We start from the raw sequence: 21914 nt of genomic DNA on the forward strand, positions 1-21914 counted from the left end.
AGCTACAGCTCAGGCTGGGTAATTAAGGATCACGTTTCGGGATTTATTTGGAACCTTGACCCCCCCCCCCACCCAAAAAATAAAAAGTTAATTAGGCAGGATAAGGCTGGAGGCTGAAACGCACAGCGGCTGTTTGTCTTCAAAGCCTGAAGGGCTCGGGAGCCTATTGTTCTAGTTGTCCATTCCCCCCCACCCCCCCCTCCCCCCACACCTATTTATAGCGCTCACATAACTCATCAGGACATAGTCTGATTCAGATGAGGCTCACTTCACTTATTGTCGAACATGCTCAACTTTTTCTTTTTTTTCTTTTTTTCCTGAGAACGTGGCCCTTGGCTGAAAACCCTGTTTTTGGAGTTCTTAACCTTCCAAACAATAACTAGCAGGGCCTCGATATTCATCATTCATGTTGCCAAGGAACAAGTTTTAGAACAAGTATCAGATTCTAGGCAGAGATGTACATTAATACAAGCTTTTTACAAGCCTCATAGACTGTCAACTTTATTACCCCGATGTGTTGCATAAAGTAGTGAATTAGATTTTGAGACAATACGATGTCATTGTCCTGATTTACTGAAATGTATTGCAGGTGAATTTGTTTTTTCTTTAACACTTTATAACATTGGTACTCAAGCAAACCCTGCTTGTTGTTGCCATTACATTTGATTCAGAAATTTTATCAGACACACTTTTCAGGAGATATTTACAGATTGCAGGTTTACATACAGTCTATTTATACAGGTGGATGTTTACTGAAGCCATTCAGGTTCAGTACTTGGCTCAAGGGTATGACCGCAATGCCTCAGCTGGGAGTTGAACCTGTGAACCCACAACCACCAATTCACCAGCCCACAGCCTTATGAGCCAATGAGGCTGCTCAGTATTCCTCCCAAAAATATTCAACTATAAATGTGAAAGGTAAAGCAGCATTATGTTATGGCCAGAAAGCCTCAGACATAAAATAAGCAGGTTGTATGGTGGCAGTGCAGTATAGTGGGTCGGGAACTGGGCATGTAAGCTGAAGGGTCGCTGGTTCGATTCCCAGGTAGGACACTGCAGTTGTACCCCTGAGCAAGGTGCTTAACCTGCATTGCTTCAGTACATATCCACCTGTATGAGCGGATACCGCGTGATCGAAATGTGCAAAGGTGTGTAAGTTGCCCTGGATCAGAGCGTCCGGTAAGGCCCGTAATGTAATGTAATAATAAAGAGCCCTTAAAGAGGGGTTATCCGGAATGTTCCGCGTGAGGCGTAAGGGACAGTCCAGGTAGGGCTGGGGCGGTGGTGGGGGGGCGCGTCATTACCTCACATTTCCTTTCCGCCCTCCCCTGACGTCAGAACGGGGCCCCGTCGAGCTCGCCCGCACGCCGCACGTCGCACGACGGGCGGTTTGGAACGCGACGCGAAGCGTCCACCAGGGGGCGGCTGCTGTCGACGGCAGCCGGGGGGAGGAGGAGAGAACGGCGAAACGCCGGGGCCCAGGTTTACACTGCTCTCTGCGCAGAAAGGGCCCCCTCGACGACCGCACTTCTTCATGTTCGCCGCCCCCTACGGATGATATAGTAGCCCTCGGGTAGACTCGGGTAATGTGCTTCTCCCCCCCCCCCCCCCCCCCCCCCCCCCCCCATATTTCACAGCAAACTGTGAAAACCTCAGATCCCATTAAACTCCTTTAAGCATAAATATCTCCTCGCTAGGATTTTGCCCCACGGACAGACGGAATAATCTTGGGATCTCTCTGCAGGCTCGGCAAAGAAGTCTCTCCCTGCATAACAATTTTTTTTTTCCACTCCAGTCATACCTAAGGAGCACATTAAATTAAAAAAAAAATTAACTAACAAACAAAATTTCCTGCGTCATTTCATTTGACGCTCCTTGGCGTCTAAGCGACACGGGCATTATTGGCATCTGCCAAAAAAAAAAACCGAATCAACCTAAAGCATCCGAGGGCTTTTCTGATGGAATCCTGAATATTGCACCTGAAGAATGAGATTTAAATGCCCCTGGGCAGAATAGGTTTGAATTAAGCATTTCTGCTTCAGGAAAACCCTATTACAAAGATAGCATCTGGGCAGAGAGGTATTTTTCGAGTCTCAGTCGCTGTAAATGTGATGCATTAATTCAAGGGCAGTGTTGCGCAAAGGTTTTCGCGGAGCTACGGTCCTAAAAAAAAAGGAGCCTTCAGCGATCGACCGATACCCCCACACCGGCTCAGCTCGGGCTGCCGCTCCATTCTCACAAGCCAGCGCTCTCTAGCGCTGAAAGCATTCAGGATCTCCCTCATCCTCCGTTTTCCTTTCTCTCTCTCTCTGTGTCGTGTCAACCAGTGCTATCTCGCTTTAATGAAATATCTCGCTCGTCGCTCTTAGATTTGTTCTCTTTGTTTTTGACAAGCACCCTTAAATATTTTGGGCTCCGCCTTGACGGCGTGATTGACGGGGCGATAGATGCTAAAAGCGAGCTCCTTTTCGAGACCCCCTCAGGGCAAGCGTACGAACCCCGGCCTTTCATCCTGGGGGGCGTCTCCATTTTGGCTCTCCCCCGTTTGATGATGATAATTTGTTATCGCCTTTTTTTTTCCCTTTCTCGGCGGGGTGCGAAAAAGATAAACAAGCGGGGCTGTGATGTCTTCCTTTGCCTTAATTCTGCGTCTGTATGAAAGGAGACAAAGAAACGGGCCCCGTTCAGCTCTGTTTACGCTGTTTTTAGTTTTATTTACACCCCCCCCCCCCCCCCCCCCCCCCTCGCATTTTGAGTATACTGCACGCCAGAGCGTGTTTACCTCCCCCTCATCTCCGCATTAGACTCCGCTGTCATATTGTTTTTATTCGCTGTCTCTGCGCAGTCGTTTAGGGCCACAGTCATCCCAGGGCCACACTTTAAATAAAAAAAAATAACACTCTGGGGCCACAGTAACATTCTTGTTCAGGGCTGCCAAAATCCTAAGGGCCGGCCTCTCTGTATACAAATGGTAAATGGTAAATGGACTGCATTTATATAGCGCGTTTAACCAAAGCGCTTTACAATTGATGCCTTTCATTCACTCACCATTCACACACGCACTCACACACTCACGGTGAACGGCTGCCATGCAAGGTACCAATCAGCTCGTTGGGAGCAATTGGGGTTAGGTGTCTTGCTCAGGGACACTTCGACACGCCCCAGGGCGGGGGATCGAACCGGCAACCCTCCGAGTACCAGATAACCTCTCTTGCCTCCGCACAACCTCCTGTTGTTAGGTTGTGTGGACCGTAGGGGCATTGCTCGTCGGAACCACAGGCAGTCAAACAGTTCTTTTTCCATCCATCCGTTACCTGCCTATTCCTGGCCAGGGTCACCGGGGGGGACCACTGGAGCCTATCCCAGCATGCATTGGGTGCGAGGCAGGAGTGTACCCTGGACGGAGGGTGGGCGGGTCATCTGAAAAGATCATGGGCCAGGGGGTGGTTGAGATTCGAACTCATCAACTAATTGTAAAATTTAATTTTTCAAACAGTTACTCGGACTAGACAAAACCGGTACATTCCGGTGACCCTAACCACTGTCAACAAGTCTTATTCTGTGGCTGACATCACACCATGTGACCACCACCTTAGCTCTGACATCGCCCTCCTGGTATCACCATTACCATAGTTAATGCATATCTGTTACAGTGGCCATCTTTCTTTTAGCAGTTGCACACGTGCAGTTCCATTATGAAAACAGAGATTGCTGAACAGGCTTCTCGTTTATTTCTACACTGCTTAATCAACTAATTGCGTGCCTTTGTCACTGCTTTTCATGTCCAATTATTGTTTGAAATTGAATTCACGATTGTAATTCCCGCTCCTCCGTTGCTCTTAATTGTATTCTCTCATTCTTTTTCATGTACACTTTCAAAGAAGGCCTTAAGGGAACATTGGCATACATTTCTAATGGCGCTTTATATGCAGAATATGAGTCCTTTTTTTCCTCATACATTTTAAGTTGTGGGATTTTTCTCTGCGTGCAAAACTATGCAAATATTTCTGGATGCACAAATGTCCCCTGGAAAATACTGTACGTAGCTGCTATTTGCACAGAATTCTCTGTGATGATTGACATACTGCAGTTATGTAAAAACAAATACTTGTGGGAAAATGCATATGATTCTGTTATTATGATTGTTTGCATAACCCATAACCATTACAATTGAAATTATCATATATTGTTTTTTTCCCCCTAGTAAATAAATGTATTCTCAATGAGGTGAATTACCATATTATGTATATTGTCCTGGCATGCAACGCAAGACCAGCTGAACGGTTAAAATGAAAGTTAAATTCAAATCGCATTTAAATCAGATTGAAGTAGCATGCATTCCGGTTGCTTCACCTAATCTCATGATGAACACAAAACTTTATTTTAAGAAATAATTTGAATCTTTGTGCAGTAGCAAACAGTCACCTGCTATCAATATAATGGCAATATGTACAGTGGCAGCAGGTGCTGTCGCATTGGCTTAAACAATTTCCGAAATAATGGGAACCAGTCGTCTTTAATAGCAGACGTTGTTTAATAACGGACTTGGAATTTACGGTTAATTCCTTGAATTAACTCGTATCAACAATTTCTGGATTGATACCGCTGATGAACTGAGGTTATAAATCGCATGAAATCGTATGAATATTGAGATTAATGCTGCTGGAAAGCCACCGCATTAAACGAGGAAACCGGCAAACAAAACATATTAAAATGTGAGCTGTCCCAGCGCGGCGAGTGCGTCACATACAGTAGACAGAAGCAGAGCTCCCATGCATATTCATCGCCTTTCTCCTCTTCAGCTACCTCCTTTCTGCCCACCAGGGAAATACCGCCGGCTCTGAAATTAATCTAATTCACCGTTTGTTTTTTTTTTGTTTGCGGGGAACCGCATCGCTTCATTTTTTTTGTCTGTGCGTGTATGTAATTTATGTGCTGGCAGCCATAATCCACGCGTACTTCTAACTCCCAGTTTCTCCGGAATTATTTTGTTGTGAGGCAGGTGCGGTGGACGCCTGTGATTAGTTAGCGAGGTCTAATTGACTGTATTAATGAGTGTATTGTGAAATGGGGGGAATACCTTTTTTCCGTTTTGTATAGCAGTACACTGCCTTTGGGGCGTCGCGCGTTTCATTTTGTGAACTGTAGGAAATGTGAGTTAATTATGAATTTAAAATCGTAGTAAAAAGTCATCACGCGCATGGATGAGCTGCCTTTGTGCACCGCGCGAACGTGAATGTGAGTCTTTGAGCCACGTGCTGTGTGTCAGCGGGTCTGTCCTTTAGACAGTAGCACTCTTTTGTTTGTTCCCGTGATCCATGTTTTGGAGGTCAGTTTACATGACCTTGTCCTCAACTGGTCCTCAGTGCTTCATTTGATGAGAGCGCTAGCGAGCTAAACGTTAAACAAAAAAAAAAAAAAATTAAAATAAAAAGAATAAATAAAACCAGCGGACAGGCAAGGCTGCGGGCCTCTTTCAGCATTAAAGCCAACGATAGAATTTGAATTTGTGTGCCTGCACTGCATACCAAAAATAAAAGGAACAAAAACCAAGAAAAACAGCAACAAAATGCAAATAAATATATTTCCGTTGTTTGTGGGTAAAAAACAAAACAACAACATCAGCAACAAAAAAAAAAAAAAAAACACTTGCTGCTTTCACAGCTACGAACGGTCTGCCTGTCTGCAGATATCTCTTTTTTTGATGTTTGAAGAGTGTGCTGTAAATAAAGACATGTTGAATATAGAGTATCTGAGTGATAAAGATGCTCGAGTATTGAGCTGCACTCTGAAGGTTAAGAGCATGCAGAATAAACTTGCCCGGGAAGGCAATTTTAATTTGTATTCAGTCCACATAATCTTTTTTTTCAGTAGCGAGAATTGAGTTTAAAATGAGAAGATATACAAGAAACGACATATCCACGCAGTGTGGGCACTGCTATTGACAGCTCCCAATATATAGGCATTCCTCTCCCTGCACGTTTACAGTATGTTAAATGACTTTTAATTTGAAACTGACAGTTAAATGACTTGTGCAGGCAAGAGGACGCAATGTAAAGAAAAATACCGGGTGAAGAATTAAAAAAAATGAATGGGTTCTAATGGAATGCGCCTGTCTTCCTTGAACCAATGAATGCCTCTGAATCTCAAACAATGCAGCCTTCTGATCAGGAGTAGGTTTTCCCAACACTCGCGTGTCCTTCTTTATTATATTCATAACTGACGGTCGGCTTTAATTGCCTCTGCCTTTTTGGGAGTTTCACAATGTGGCTCCTACAATATGTTGGGTCGTCTGCACTGGCTTCATTTGTGTGTGTGTGTGTGTGTGTGCGTGCGTGCGAGCGTGCGTGCGGGCATGTGTGCGTGCGGGCATGTGTGTCTTTCAAGGCAAAGTGGTGCCAAAACAATGCGAAAATAGTGAAGGCATTTCTTGAGTGAACATCGGTCCACCTTTGTAACGGTCCCTTCATTACTGAGCACCGAGACCATTATACTAGCTGCCGCTTTATCAGAGAGATGCCATCTTTGCTGTCACTTTCTTGACTTCCATTTGCAAAATATCTTGTTCTTTTCTTTTCTCAAAGACCTTGATCTTCAATTTTTTCCCCTGAAAAGAATAGCTGTGATTTAACTTGGTTACAGGCTACGCCATGTAACTGTCAGCTCATTCTTTGTTTGGTAGAAGTTTCATGTTGTAAAAATTCCTTCCTTTGAATCTAATGATTAGACATTTGAAGTACTAATTGAAGTACTTTTGTTGTTATGGCCCTTTATCCTTAATGGTACATTTTTTGTTGTCTTTCACAATAGTATCTTCCAATTGTGTTTTGAGCATCTTTTCTTCTACTACTGCTAGTACTCCTACTGCTACTGCTGCTACTACAGCTACTGCTACTGCTACTACTACTACTACTACTACTAATACTAATAATAATAATAATAACAATAGTAATGCTAATCATAATTGTAGGATTTTCTGCTGTTGAATGTTTAAGAAATAGTGAACATAAAGCAGGTAAGCCATTGGTACACTGGTTTCTAAGAAAGAAAGAAGTTTCTTACTGTCTTTCTTTGCCTTTCTTTTTAAACTTTCTAGAGGTACAGTATGTGGGTGGAGGTACACTTAGTCTCTGGATAATGAACGGGTGATTATTAGATGCATATTTACATCTTATAAAAACCGTATGTTCCATTTATATTCAACTGTTATCAGTGCGTTTCCCCCCTTGTTAAAACACCTTCGCAGCTGTTTATGAGTGCGAGTGTGCGTGTGTGTGTATACTGCATGAATACCAGAAATAACAAGACAGGCAGAAGTGTTGAGGCTGTACGGTTAAGGACTTGGTCAGGTGACTGATAGCTTGCAGGTTCGATTCCAACCTGGGCCACTGCTTTTAGCCCTGGAATAAGGTCTTTAACCTGAATTGCTTCAGTAAATATCCAGTGTATAAATGGATTGTATGAACAAAAAAAAAAAAAAGGCAATCTGTGTAAGCTGCTCTGCATCATATAACGCATAATAGTGTCATAAATGCAACCTCTGCCTTTGATTCATATAGTCCCAGGAATGTTCCAGGTCTGTCTTGTTGGGGTATCTGACAGGATTTGCCGAGGAGGCATGTGTGGGTGTGATCAAAGGAGACCAGGGAATGCATATTCTGAGGGGAAATTGTATAAGCAGATGAAACCTATCGCAGCACAGGAATGCTGTCTTACGCCCTCCAAGCCTGCTAGCCAAAGCAGTGGATGAGATAGCCGTGGCCTGGAGTTTGTGCGCGTATGAACGACACGTGGACGTGCGATCTCTTGGTGTTTTCAGTGCCGCAACCTCAGGGCTGGTTCAGTGTAAATCATCGTTAATGTTTTTTTTTTTTTTGATAGCTGTTGCTGAAAACACGGTCGTGGGTGCATGCACAACACCAAGTGTGATTGAATGAAGCTAAAGTGTTCGCAAAATTGAATTGCGTGATTTGAGAGGGAGACAAACCTCCAAGTATTCCGTAATTGCTTTGATCTGTTGGATTAGCTGTACATAAATGTATGCAGATGTCAGTCTGATCTATTATAAAAAGTGAAATTGGTTAGCAAGATAAAAATCAGTTTTACCCAGAAATTTAATGAAATATCAAAACTGTTTGTTTCAGGCAATCTCTCAATGAATTCAGAAAGCAAGAGAAAATTATATTTGAAAAAAACTGAAGAGGCTGTTCTCTTTTTCTTTAGGCTAGCTTCACAGTACATTATCATAAAACCACTTATGTCACTATAAATATTCCACATGAATAGCGTGGTGATTTAGTTGATTTAACATTTTGGTTAAAATGCTATCCAATTAAGAGCCCTGCGCGTTTGTCCCTTCATCAACACAAGTTTCTGCGTGATGACTTCTAAATGTGTGGAAGTTGAAAATCCTTTTTACGCAGTATTCACTGTGGAATTTTCAAAACAGATGTCTCGGGGCAAGGTTACTGTGTGGAAAAAAAGAAAAAGGGTATATAGACACACACAGAATGAAAGAGCAATAAAACGATTTTCTATATTTTTCCACAAACAACATTTCTTCCTGCCCCCAACCCCCCCCCCCCCCCCCCCCCCCCCCCCCCCCCATAACGCGTATGCGCTTTAAACCAGGCTTCTCAAGCAGGCATAGTCTGGATCTTCAGACTTTCCCTGTGACGGACTGATGCGCTCATCTTCATCGGAAAGGGAAAAGGGCTTCTGTCTGCTTCAAAGTCCAGCAGACAGTGTCTCCTGCACACACAGGGGCTGCCTATGTCGAATTTACCAAAATGGTGCACATAAACGGTCGAAGAGCATGCAAACCATTTTGTTTACTGGATGCTTTGAACATGGTACTGTAAAGTTGGTCCCATTCACACCATAAAAACCTTCTTCTTCTTCTTCTTCTTCTTCCAGGGAGGAGCTGATGATTTCCTCCTCGTTCGACAGCCTGGAGGTGCTCCTGGACTCCTTCGGGCCGGTGCGCGACTGTTCCAAAGACAACGGCGGGTGCAGCCGAAATTTCCGCTGCATCGCCGACCGCAAGCTGGACTCCAGCGGCTGCGTGGTGAGTCACCGGGCCCTGGGGAAGGGGGGGGGTCTTCCCACCCGACCGGCTGGTTTAACACCCCCCGAAATGACCCAGACACTAAAAAAAACAAAAAAACAACTGGAGACAGAAGTGAGTTGTTTCCCAGACTACAACGTGCGCCAGTGGTCACCATTTTTTGGCCTGAGGAGAGGTTAGTCTCATCCCAGTCCCCTGAGAAGTTTAGCTAATCTTGCTGACTAGACTGCACTGTAGTTAGTGTGCTATGCCCTGTCAGTGCATGAACTATCTGAGACTGAACACGCCTGACCACAGACGGGCTTTATGTGCCGTTCCCCCTCGGTGAAAGCCGTAGCCCTCTCCCCACCGTAATAACGGCTTCAGTACCTCACACGAGTGAAAGCGTAGAAGCGATCGCCCGGACAGATGGCATCTGCAAGGCCTCGTCGGCGTCTCCGTACGGCTCCTTCGGGGGGGGGGGGGGGGGGGGCTCGTGGGATACCGTAGCCCGATGCGAGAGTAAGTATGTGAGCGTAAATGCTAGTGGCAGATTAGGCGCTGGGAGCCTGATGATTGATCTACCCCCTCCAGAACGGCGCGCCCAGCTGCGAGTAGCACGTCCGCTAAAGCGGAGACTGCGGTCTCCCGATGAGGCATTACTATTCATTTGATATCCGCTGATAAGTTAGTCAGTCAAACCGCATACCTCCGAAATACCCATAATGCATCGAGAGAACATTACAAAGCTGTCTAAATGCACACGCACTACATGGCTCGGGACAAAAACAATCACTTCTGTTGTGTTTTATGAATTTATTTTATCCCCACTTCAAGCCGCTTTTGCATTTGGACCGCTGTAGCAATTTGAAGTGTTCGTCTTGAATTACGTTTTACATTTCAATTTCAGCTTGTTATTTTTATTTTTTTTTATTTTTTTGCATTGTTGTTTCCTTACAGATTCATCAGCAAGCGTGTTCAGAAAGTTCTTATCTAATGTTGCTTTTATTTTTTTTTCCGCACTTTAAACTTCGATGTAAAAATAAACTGCAGTGTCTTCGCATTTTGATCTCGGGCTAGCGGTGGCAGGTAGCCAAAGTGAAGTGTGAAAGAAATGTATGAGCACCAAAACAAGTCAATCTCATGTCCTTCAGCTTCTTGTGTTTTTTTTTTTCTTCCCCTGTTTTTATTCCCTTTTCCAGTGAGATAAGCAATGACATTGAGTGCATGGAATTAACCTTCAGTGATTTGGAGCCCCCTAGTATTGATTGCCTTGTAGATAACTGGCCAGTACGGACCCCTTGGTTTATCTTCTTATTTCCCTCAATTTTCTGGATATTTCACATAATTCATCCTAGTCAAACGGATTAGATTTTTAATGTCTAATTCATAGAGTGGACTCACTCACACAATCCACATTTGACTTACTGGGTATTGTGATGCAATGGAGCTTCATTTGTTCAAGGGCTGCCCGATGGTGTAGTCACTGCGTGTGGGATGTAGTCACAGTGGACACCCACGACTGAATGAAACATCTGTATGCGTGCGGGTGAACTTCCACACGCGGGGGGTTGGGGGTGGGGGTGGGGGGGGTGGGGGTGGCACCAGCACGTAGGGCCCCTAATTAGAAAAACGTGCGCATTTTCCACGCTAATGCAATTAGCCAGGCCAGTTGTTGGAAGGCGGGTCTCCAATTTGCGGTTCGCAAGGAAGCCGCTGCCAAGAAAATCACGCCGCTTGTTCCTCCCCGGGTTGCCAGCGCCGGCGAACGCGCCGCTGAAGGAAATTACATTTTCCCGCTAAGCTATTAGATTTAATAAACAATTTGCTGCTCAGCCCTGGGAGGCGCGGCCCTCCCCGCACTAATGACACTGCCTGCCTGGCTTGGCCCCTGGGAGGCTGGCCGAGGGGGGGGGGGGGGGGGGGGGGGGGGGGGGGGGGGGCACCGGGGAGCAGAGCTTTCAGCCTCTACCCTGTCCTCCTGTGGGTCAGGGGCACTGTGTGTCTGATCACTGCGGTTTGGGATGTCCTCTTTTTCTTCTCCTTTGTAATATTCATAATAATAATCATTATTATAATATGGAAGTCATTTCACAGATACTTCTTCTTCTTCATTTTGTTCTTATTCTTCTTCTTGGGCTCCTTCAAAGTCCTGAAAGTCTGCTGTTCTATCGGTTTATTTATTCTTCAGGTCTCTCTTTTTCATATGTAGTTTTTTCTGGTTTTTTCACGTTTAGGCTTAGGGTCGTTCAAAGCAGCAGTTATAGCTGGATGTTCACAGGCCTGGCTGACTGTAGGCCTGTAGCCAGCTCACTTCCCTGCCTGGTTATCCGACAGCACACTGCTGATGCCTCAGTCCAGGCAAAAGTTCTGCCCATTCACACGGAACCGTCGTCCAGTGCAACCTGTCTACGGGAACGCTGGAAACGTCTACAGTAACAAAGTGAATTTTACGCACCTCTCCCAATACGTCAGTCAAGTACAGTTAAACCAACTGCAAAGCTCTCTTTTGGAGGTGTGTCCAAAGAAAAAAGTTCTTCCTGGTTTCTCGTTCCGTGATGTCATAACGAGCACGTCCACATTCCGTGATGTCATAATGACACACACCCGCTCCTGCTCCGGTACATCGACCAAGTCTTGGCATCGCTGGCCTGAGGGGGGACTGTGGTACATCTAGTGGGAATATAAATGAGGGGGGGTGGGGGGGGGGGGCAGGGCAGGAAGACCCATATTAAGATACAGCTGAATTGGGTCTTGTGAAAACATGCTGCTACACTTTAGCATTCCAGATGGAAGTCACAAGTTAATTCATTTTACTGGCCCCACAACGAGTGTCATATTTATGGCTTCCTGACCTGCTGAAGGATATTCCGGGCCTTCTGTTCAAGACATAACCCATACAGTGGGGCCAAATGGTTTCTGCTTTGACAGCCCTTGCCCTTATTTTCCTGAGTCCTATCTGGTATTGCATGCAGTATCTGTAGTTTGTTATTCATAGCGGACATTTCTTATCTTAATTCAGTTTGATTTAATTGGGCAACCGAGCGTCCCCTGCATCTGATTGGCTGCGCAGTCCCTTGTGTTCCACAGCCACAGTCGTGACTGCTTGTCACTTGAAATAAGAACCGAGTCGTCAGTTGACCTACCTGGTTAAATGAAAGGTGGATAAAGTAGATGAATACGTATATTAATACAGCACACAATCTGTTCAGAATTAATGCTGTTAATTAATGTAGCATATATAATTAACACAATTAACAAGTGATGTGTGGTCCTGATTTTGTAATTTAATGTTTTTAGCCAAAACAGCCTACATGCATGTGTCATGGTAAGCAAACAGCAGTGGACCAATGGGCAGAGAGTGCAGCGTTTCAGTCATATAAGGTGGCATTGTTCAGGCACCTGCTTCACATTCTGTGAAATAAAGAAAGTGAAGGATAATTTTTTGTCAGTTTCTGAAAAGTTAGATTTACCTTCCCTCTTAAGGTTTTAACATAATGGACAGTCTATTAGTAAGCACAGCTTTAATGGCACGTAGCTTGTTGCCTTTGAAACACATATTGAAAAACCTTATCAACAAAATGATGGCAATTTCCAATTATTCCTTTGGTTTCTCTGAGAGGGTCCATTTCTGTGTGTACCTGGAGGAGTCTTTATATTCAAGGTCAGTTCCCTCCTACGCCTTTGAAAGTAAAATGAATTCCCAGCGCAATTCAAATGTAATATTACGCATATGTACTTTAATAAGCTTCTAAATGAGTTTCTCTCTCTGGAGGCTTTTGTGAATGTACACAAACCGCATGTTTAGATCTTGCCCTCAGTTTATGTGATTCTATAAAACGTTGGCTCGATTGTCATATTAACGGATTTGTCTTGGTTTGTTTGAAAGCTTTTCTGAGATATTTGTGTGTGTATGTGCGTACATGCATGTGTGTGTGTGTGTGTGCTTGTGCATGTGTGTTTGTGTGTGTGTGTCTCTGTATGTGCATGTGTGTGCAAGTGTATATGCGTGTGTGTGTGTGTTTGTGTGTTCATAATATCATATGTCAGAAAGAAGTCCATTGATATCGGTCTTCATAGATGGAGAGTGATTCCAGAGATCAGAGTCCTTTTGTTTATTTGCATCTGTTTCTCTGTTGTCCATGGCAACAAAATATCAGTTCACCCAGGCGCTATGAAATAACAGCAGCAATGCAGTGTTTCTGGAGCCCCTTTGAGTCGTGAACCTAGGAGAAAATGTCAAGTTTCCTGTCCTTTGGTAAAGTTTTTGTTTTTGTTCTTGTTGTGTTCTTGTTTTTTTTAAAAAAAAAGTTAAAATAAGCTCCTAATTAATCGCGAGCTCCGCTCACCTCGCCGAAGAGAAGTCGCTATCGTTCCTGACAGCTGGCCGGTTAGCCGTCCGCCCGCACTCCCGTAGATAGGGAGGCCGCTTCCATCTGGTGCCTTACACCGCTTGGCATTTTTTGTAATTACCGTTCGACTAGGTGTATAAATTACACCCCCCCTGTCTGTGTAATCGCGGCCGTCAACGAGTGGGACCCGGGCCCGGTTCTGCTAATCAATTAGCGCCTCGTCCGGGCCCCGCGCCGCCGGTCTCGCCTGGCGTTTAATATCCCTCGTAGCGCGCGGCGGCGCGGTCTGACCTCCTCTGTCTCGCTGATGTATGACGCTCCCGGGGAGCGGAGACAACGCGGTCATTCAGAAATAAAGTGTAATAATCTCCAAATGATTGTGTGATTAATTAGTTCTCTCCTCTTTTACCGGTGTGGGAAAGGAAGGGGGGGGGGGGGCATAAAATCTGTCTATCCTTCTTATCATGCACATGCACGCGCGCACACACATGCACACATGCACGCACGCACGCACGCACACACACACACGCATGCACACACACACACACACGCACGCACACACGGATGCACACACGCACGCACACACGCACGCACGCACGCACACACGCACGCACGCACACACACAGACACGCACACACATACACGCACACAACATCAAGACCCCACCAGAGCACGTCCACGTTGTCCCTTTCCCCAGAAAGACAGAAGGCGATGATGTCATGAGGAAATTGGATAGTTATTCGCTGCTTGCTGGATGAGCTCATTTCACAATCGGTTGCTCTGTGTCCTTGCCATTCAGAAAATGGCAATAAAAAAAATGGTAATTGAATTTTTTTTCTGCCGTCCAGGGTAAACACAGATGCAGTCTCGATCATCTAACGGTGATTACATGCTGATTGGAATTGACTGTCATTTCTGCGTGTCCCCAAGTGTTTCCACAGAGTTATCAGGATTGACTGATAAATAAGACTGAAGACTGATACAATTCAATAAAAATACAATCATACAATGTCATGCAATGAAATGTAATGAAATTTTCCTATATTCAGCATCTAGTCAACAGACCTTATTAAACAGCAATGGGAAGATCATGTTTGATTAAGACTGAAACATAGCTATGGGAACTGCCTTTGGGGCAGGACTTTGTTCAGACTTATCAGCATCACCCCAAAGCCTATATACATCTCCCCACTTTACCATATCATTGTGGTCTTTTTTTTTCTTTTACAGAGAGGTGAGATCATTCATCCTTCTAAATAGCTGTTGTCAGTAGGGAAACGGCATATATATAATTCTTAAAAATCTGGTTCTGGGTAATTTTTTTGTACTAACTAGGAATTTGGGGTACATTACATAATTAGCTTTTTTTAAAAAAGTGGAACCTGTTGTTCAAGCCTGGTAATTTGGGATGGGACACCTATAGCACACTATAGCACCTATAGCACACAGTCAGGGCCGAGCGGGTAGACAGGCAGGAAAGCTGGTGGGTGAATATATAATATTTGGTGCAAACAAATGTTTATTTATTTATTTATTTTTTGTTAAAATAGCATAGGCTTTATGGCACAGACAGTCAACGTCAGCACTACTGTCAGACCTGGGCCCTGGCAGTTCATTTAAAAAAAAAAAAAGACAGAAAATGCACATGCAGGCTTCTGTTCTGTAAAGCAGTGCTCCTCGGGCCCATGGGAAATACACAAATAATGAAATGAAGCCCGGGCCCGCGTTGCGTACCCTTACCTGTGTTTGACTCGTCTTGCCCTAACCGCGGGAAACGCAGGTGCCTGAGCAGCACGCTTCTTCGGGCGCCGGGATGACACACTTCATCGCCGGGGGTAACGGATGCGTCAGCACACTCTTTGCGTCGGTGCCGAAGCCTCGTCCCGGCCTGGCGTCGGATTTCGGGGGCGTAAGCAGGTTTGGGCGCCCCTTACGAAGCGCGCTGCGCTCCCAGAAGGGTAGCAGGTGCTCCGGTCGCCGGCAGGACGGAGAGGGGAGGGGTGTTCCTCTTTGGGACAAGGGGGACGGGGGGGGGGGGGTATTTAAGACATTGTGAGGTGGATGTCTGCTGTGCAGCTGTTTCTCCTTTCCTGAACAGACGCGAGTGCCTGTTAATGCACTCCCTTAATCCTTAAAGCTACCTCAGAAATCCCCCCCCCCCCGCCCCCCGCACCCGAACGGGACCAAATGCACTAACCCCAGCTACACTTAACCACATGTTAATACCTCATCAATGATCAATGCCTTTTAAGGCAATAAACACAATGTTTATATATTTCATTATTTGTATTAGTATAATGTTGTTCAAAATATTAATCACTGCTCGAATAAGTCCATTCTAAACATATTTCACTGTGATTGTTCATTTTCACCAGGTATGGTCTCCTTTAATCGGTCCATATGGGCTGTCTTTTAAATGAGTCTAAATGTGAAACTTAAGGTGACATGGTGTCAAAATGCTCATCTACTGATGTCAAACAAGATTCTTCACTCTGGAAAAATGTACACAGTAAAATATTCAGTGTTAAATCAACTCTGATGGTAAATTAAAATATATCATATGAACTCTTAAGGTGAAATTAACGCAGAATATTTTAAGCATCTAACTGTGATTAGTCTGTAGAAAAGCTTTCTTATTGCTTAGTTACCACACTTTTGCCACATAAACCTCTCTTCACTAGTGATTATTTGCTCTAGGAAAATAAAAAGAGTGTGGATCGTAAAGCCGTACGATGAATTTACATTTTACCCAGACATGCATTAATCATTGATTTTGTCAGTCGTGTTTTTTTACATTTTTTTTTATGTTATGTCTGAGTGAGAAAAGATGTGGCTTCTGGTTTTTGCCTAAACAGAAGTGATACTCGAAATAAGGCACTGCAATCGGGGCGTGTAGGAAAGGGGGGGTAAAAAATACCAGTGGGAAAGAAAAGGAGAAACTTTAAAGTTCTGATGAAGCCATTTTCCTAGGCGTGACGTGTTAGACACGGACGGGCACAGTGATGGAGCTTTCTGAACTCGTTTTGGCGCGTTTCAAGGGAAAGAGACACCCCCCCCCCCCCTCCATCTGCCCCCAACACCCCCCCCCCCTCGCCGTGGAGCAGATCCATCATTTACTCTTACAAGGTTGCCGCGGATACGCTGGGTGGCGTGTCCTGGAGAGGACTAATTGCGCACAGTAGGATCGGTTCCAGAGGTGAACCCCCCCCCCCCCCGCCTCCTTCCCGCCATTTTAAATCAAACAAGCCCCTCGTTTGGTTAAGATGGAGAGGGCCGCACGGCGATGGGTACGGCTGGGCAGGAGATCAGCTGATTCGTTCATCGCTGAATGCAGCAGAATCCGTCCCGCGTTCTTCGCCAAAACCAATTTCGACGCTCCTTCAGAGCGACCGCCGATTACAAATCCACGAGTCCCTGGAATAATTCATAATGATGCGCTTTGTGGAGTTTTTATATTACAATGAAAATGCTCTTTAACTTCAGGAAAATGTTCGGTGTTGCATTAGTAGTTGCATTTTGCTCTGACAGAGGACACTGCATTACTTTTGGACTCGTGTGAACATTGATGGAGTTCATTTCACACTATCCTTTTGCTGTGGAAATTGATGTTAACCTATGTGACTGTGTTACTTTGATGCAGTGCTGAAAAGGAAAAAAATATGAAATTGACCCAAGCAAGTGTTCAAAAGCAGCACAAAATTCAAACCGCTTTCTCCTTAAAAGCATACATCTGTTTCCACAGAAGCCTCGCTCAGACATATTTTTTGGATGCAATGGATGTTTAAGCACTGTGACACTGACCCAGGATAAGCAGGTATAGATAATGTACGGATAATGGATGGATGTTTAAGCACTGTGACACTGACCCAGGATAAGCAGGTATAGATAATGTACGGATAATGGATGGATGTATGTTTATGCGTGCGCTAGCGCGTACGTCAACCGAACACAAAAATAAGCAAGTAGTCAGTAGGCTTTCGGGAAGCGGGAATACGTGCTTCCAGAGGCACCCAGAAAGGGCGGAAAGGGACAACTTTAATGGCGGATAATAACCAAACCGTGATGCGAAACGTCAGAACGCACTCGAGGACCCACGGCGGATGCAGATCGCTAATGCCGGTAGCCAGCGTCTTTGAAGCGTCTTTTGAATCCGAAGGAGCTAGTCATATGAATAACCACGAGTTCAGAGGCCGCAGCGCGTGTGCCCGTGTGCCGTAAACACACGAGGTTCCGTTTTTACTATGAGTCACCGAATAATGGCTTCATCACCGTTTCCCTTTTGTAAAGATTCTGCTTTGCGGGGGCGGGTTGCGAGAGGAGCTTCACGGGGGAAAACAGGGGCCTATCCGGGTGTATTTATCACTACGCGTTTAATCTTTAATCAAGCTGAAAGTTTCCTGCTAATTAAAATGTATATTTTGCAAAGACACCTTGGAGGTGGGTGCTGTAATTTCCAATGAAAGACGAGCCGGTAGCCGGATGATTATGGCCTTGTGGGTAAGACGTAAGGGAAATAAAGCAATAAAGTCAACCGTAAAACAAATAATGCGCTCATTTAATGTGATATTTGCTTAACTGACTGTGGGGACAAAAACAACGTAGATAAATCGATTAAAAAAAGGAAAACGGCGAAACAAAACAAACTGGAAACTCGCACGCTGTCTGTCTTTTAAAAAATAATGTTTGTTGAGTGTTTCTCCCTTCAAACCTTTCTTCTTAGTCAACATTTTGTTTCCCATTTGATTCCAAACTGTTATTCATGCCTTGGGTGCCATTTTGTGGGCTGCACAGTGGCGCGGTGGTTGGCAGTGCTCCCTCACAAGAGGTTGTGGGTTCGAGTCCCGGCTGGCCAGATGCCCTCCACATAGAGCCTACGTGCTCTCCCTGTGCTCGTGTGGACCTCCTCCAGGTACGCTGGCGTCCTCCCACGGGCAAAATACACGTAGGCTTCAGGGCTCACTTATAGTCTCAGCATGACTACCCTGGTTAAATAAAGAAGAAATAAAAAGACATTTTCAGCTATATTTATACCAGTTCATCCCCCCCAGATAAACATATCTCTGCAGTTTTACTTAAATAGAGGTAAGCATCTTTTTTTTAATAACATGATGCCAAAATAATGATGAAAACGTCTGCTTTAAAGGAGCATATATTGTATGTTTAAATTGCTTTTTAGCTCTAACCTCACAGCAAATCCACTTCAGCTATATTGTTTTCCATATTTTCCGCTCCTTACAGTAGCAGTGAATAACTCGCCCCTTAGATTTATTGGTGTTTTTTCTTTTGCATAAAAGAGGGAAGTTCATTGCTAGTCAGGAGATACTCACAAAAAGCAGAATAATGACAAGTCATGTATGGGTTTTGTGCCTATCAAGTAGCAAAGTAGAGGAAAATTTGCATCGGGTGAAAAAAGAAAAGATTTGAAGTTCGAACAAACTTAAAAATCTGGTTGGAAACAGTCAACTTTTACAGATTATTACAAAAAGACTGGAGGGTGTGCACTGGCTTGTAAAAATGGGTTGAGGTGTTTGTTCTGCTCCTTGTTTCCTTGTGGTAATTTGTAATGTAATAGCATGGCGGATATACTCCCATGCACACAACCTTTCTCTCAGGGCTGAACCTACCCATGTATGGCTGTGAATTTACCTCAGAACGTTGGCAGTTGCAGATTTGAGAGCCTGTCCAAACGTTATGCACACTGTGCACAGGCAGTGGATTAGCATCATCATGTCTCAACACACAAAGGACAACAAACACAGCACATCCAAGGGTCTTCCCTCACTTCCCTCCATAAATATTTTTTGGATCAGTCCTTCATCTTCGTTTTTCTTTTCGTTTTCTTTAATGCGCTAAATGATTCCTTTAGAAAGATGTTATTGCTAATTATGAACTTCAAACGATAGACTGGCAGGTAAAATTAACGACGAGAAACAGCTGCTGAAAGTGTTCGCCGCTGGTCCCCGACACTAAACTCAGCACTCAAGTTGCGAGTTGCGATGGAGACGCCATCAAAGAGCACTTTTATTTAAAGAAAGAACTTAAACACCAGTTCTGAACAGCTTTAATCAATCAGGAAATTGGCTGTAGCACATTCGGGAGGAGCAGGGGTCCCCCCCTCGAGAGCCCCTTCTTTAAAGGACCGGCAGAGTCGCGCGGGAGGGAAGCATCTCATCAGCGTTAATGAACCCGAAATACTTCAAATAAATACCAAATGTCTGCTCGTTCTCTTTATTTGCCAATTTAAGTTGAGTTTTTGCGGGGGTTTTTTTCCCCGTTATTTTTAGTTTTCGTCCATTATCCAAATGTGTTCTTGGGCTAATGAAAATCAGTAAATTGTTCTCAGCCAATTCAGTGTTGGCCTGGGAGACTTTTCTGCACACGTCGTACTTCTGCCCACTTATTCTCAATGTGTCAAATAGCCGAACAAAGTTGTAGGCTTTGTGAAATGCCAGTGATAATTATTTTGTCCCAACAAAAGGTCACAGATACAGTCCTTTCAAATCCGCACAGTCATTAAATGCGATGTTGGAATATTGCAAAGTAAAGCTTTCATTCTCCATGAAAATACATAATGCGTGGGAATGTAAGTACTAATTAAAGCGTTATACTATATAATCACGGTTTAAGTTAACACGATCTCTCACTCAATATTGCGCAATTAAGCAAGGTCCTAATAGCTGAATGGAAATTAATTCATGTTATTATTATTATTATTTATTTATTTTTTTTTGGCCGTGTGCTTTGGCATTTGTGTTGAAGCAGTTCCATCCAAAGAAAGGACTCGCGTAACTAGCGTTAGCGAACGCTGAGAGCGGTTGCCTCGGAGACTCCCTTGGCCCCGTGGAACTGCTCTGTATCTTAACCGCAATTAGCGTAGTTGCCCCTGGGTAGCTTATCGTTTCATATTCCGTCCTGCGACCACACAGAAACCGCTTATGTGCGTGAGTCAATCCTTAAGATGGATTACCGAAACGATTTGCCAAGGATTAAACACCGCACGATTTGCTAAATCAACCGGATGCCAAAGTCACTATGGAGAAGGAGAAGAAAAAATAAAAAACCTGTTGGGTTCCAGTGTTAGAGTCTGTCGCTCTATACGTTGAGGAATGTGAGCTCTAAGTGGCTTGTTCTCTGCTGCTCATCATGTTGCTGGGGTATTTTAGAAGTCAATGGAGAGGGTGTTGGGGAGGGGGGGGGGGGGTGGAGGGGGTCGGTCACTTGGGCGTGGCACATCAATATATGAATTCCTCGTGCTTCTACATTTGAATCGATCGTAAGAAGGGCCAGTGATTTAAAGAGTCTATGCTCGGATAAGTTGGGAGATTTAATGTACCATGGGCTTTACATTACAGGTGATAAATCAGTTGTCACGGCGCCTGTAGCCAAGCGACAAAATCAATACAAATGTATCCAGGGACAAGGCGAGGGGCTGTAGTCATTAGGTCCGGCCCGTGACGCTGGGAAAGGAGCGAGAGAGGGCAAACTCCTGAGACCAGCGGCCTACATGTGCAGCCATCCGGCCTGCCTGTGGAAAGGATCATGGGAAATACACACGCATGTATACGCACATAGACGCACGCACATACACGCGCACGTATACGCACGTACACGCGCATGCATATGCACATGCACGCACACACACGCACATACACGTGCATGTATACGCATATGCACGCACATACACGTGCATGCATACGCACATACATGCACGTACACATGCACAGCGAGGGGAGTGGGGGTGGGGGCGGGGTGGGGGTACATTTTATCTTTAATTAACCTGTATTGATTTGGCCTCCTCAGCAGTATTTTGATTTGTGTGAGTGTGGTTATATTTCAGGATTGTACATCTGTAATGTGTATAGACCTGGGCTCTGATCTTCTCTCGTCTTGTCTCGAGCCAACGTGTGTCTAAAGTATTAACGAGTATTCCTGAGATGCTGTTCCAGTCTTACATTACTCTTTATTTTTTTGTTTGATTTTGATGTTCCTTTCCGCTCGGAGAATACCCGCCCAACTCGAACCACTCGCCACTACAGGTCGGCCTCTCGGCAGTGCTTAGCTGGCTAACCGCTGATACATTATGCGGCTTTTGCTGTCGACCTTACGCTTGTGTTAGTGCCAGATAAATCACACGTTCATTACAGGTGTTCATCCGATGCTGTTTAAGGAGGACGGTGGTTTGGCACAGTCTGCTGTATTGTCTGAGCTCCGAGCAGATGCCGGTCTTCCCGGGAGCCGGAAAGCACTGAAACAAATGCGGAGAATATGCAGATGCCTGCTAACGCGCTATTGTCTCATGCATTCATACGGTTCACGGTGTATTGCGGTTACACGTGTCTCCTTCATTCAGGGTTGTAGTCTAACCTAAAGCCGTTGTGTTCCAGGGCCGAACGGCGCTGGTTTATTGCATGTCGTACAGAACTGTGACTTTACACTGTTCACCCGCAGCTGTGAGACACCCATGATAGGAGCCAAACTTATTTCATCGATATAATGCAGTTCCATTCACACCGCTC

The 21914-nt window shown here is 44.8% G+C and overlaps 1 protein-coding gene across 5 annotated transcripts in view; it reads left to right on the forward strand.

Annotated features, from left to right (window-relative positions):
* Positions 1-21914, forward strand: part of astn1 (astrotactin 1) — a 323396-nt gene that overhangs the window by 150787 nt on the left and 150695 nt on the right. For all 5 annotated transcript variants that reach the window (XM_035422531.1, XM_035422532.1, XM_035422533.1 and 2 more), the window contains one exon: positions 8917-9067. In XM_035422531.1, the coding sequence (XP_035278422.1) occupies positions 8917-9067 (151 nt within the window). The remainder of the gene's footprint in view (positions 1-8916; positions 9068-21914) is intronic.

This window comes from Anguilla anguilla, chromosome 6 (assembly GCF_013347855.1).
Source record: "Anguilla anguilla isolate fAngAng1 chromosome 6, fAngAng1.pri, whole genome shotgun sequence".
Taxonomy (NCBI): Eukaryota; Metazoa; Chordata; class Actinopteri; order Anguilliformes; family Anguillidae; genus Anguilla; species Anguilla anguilla.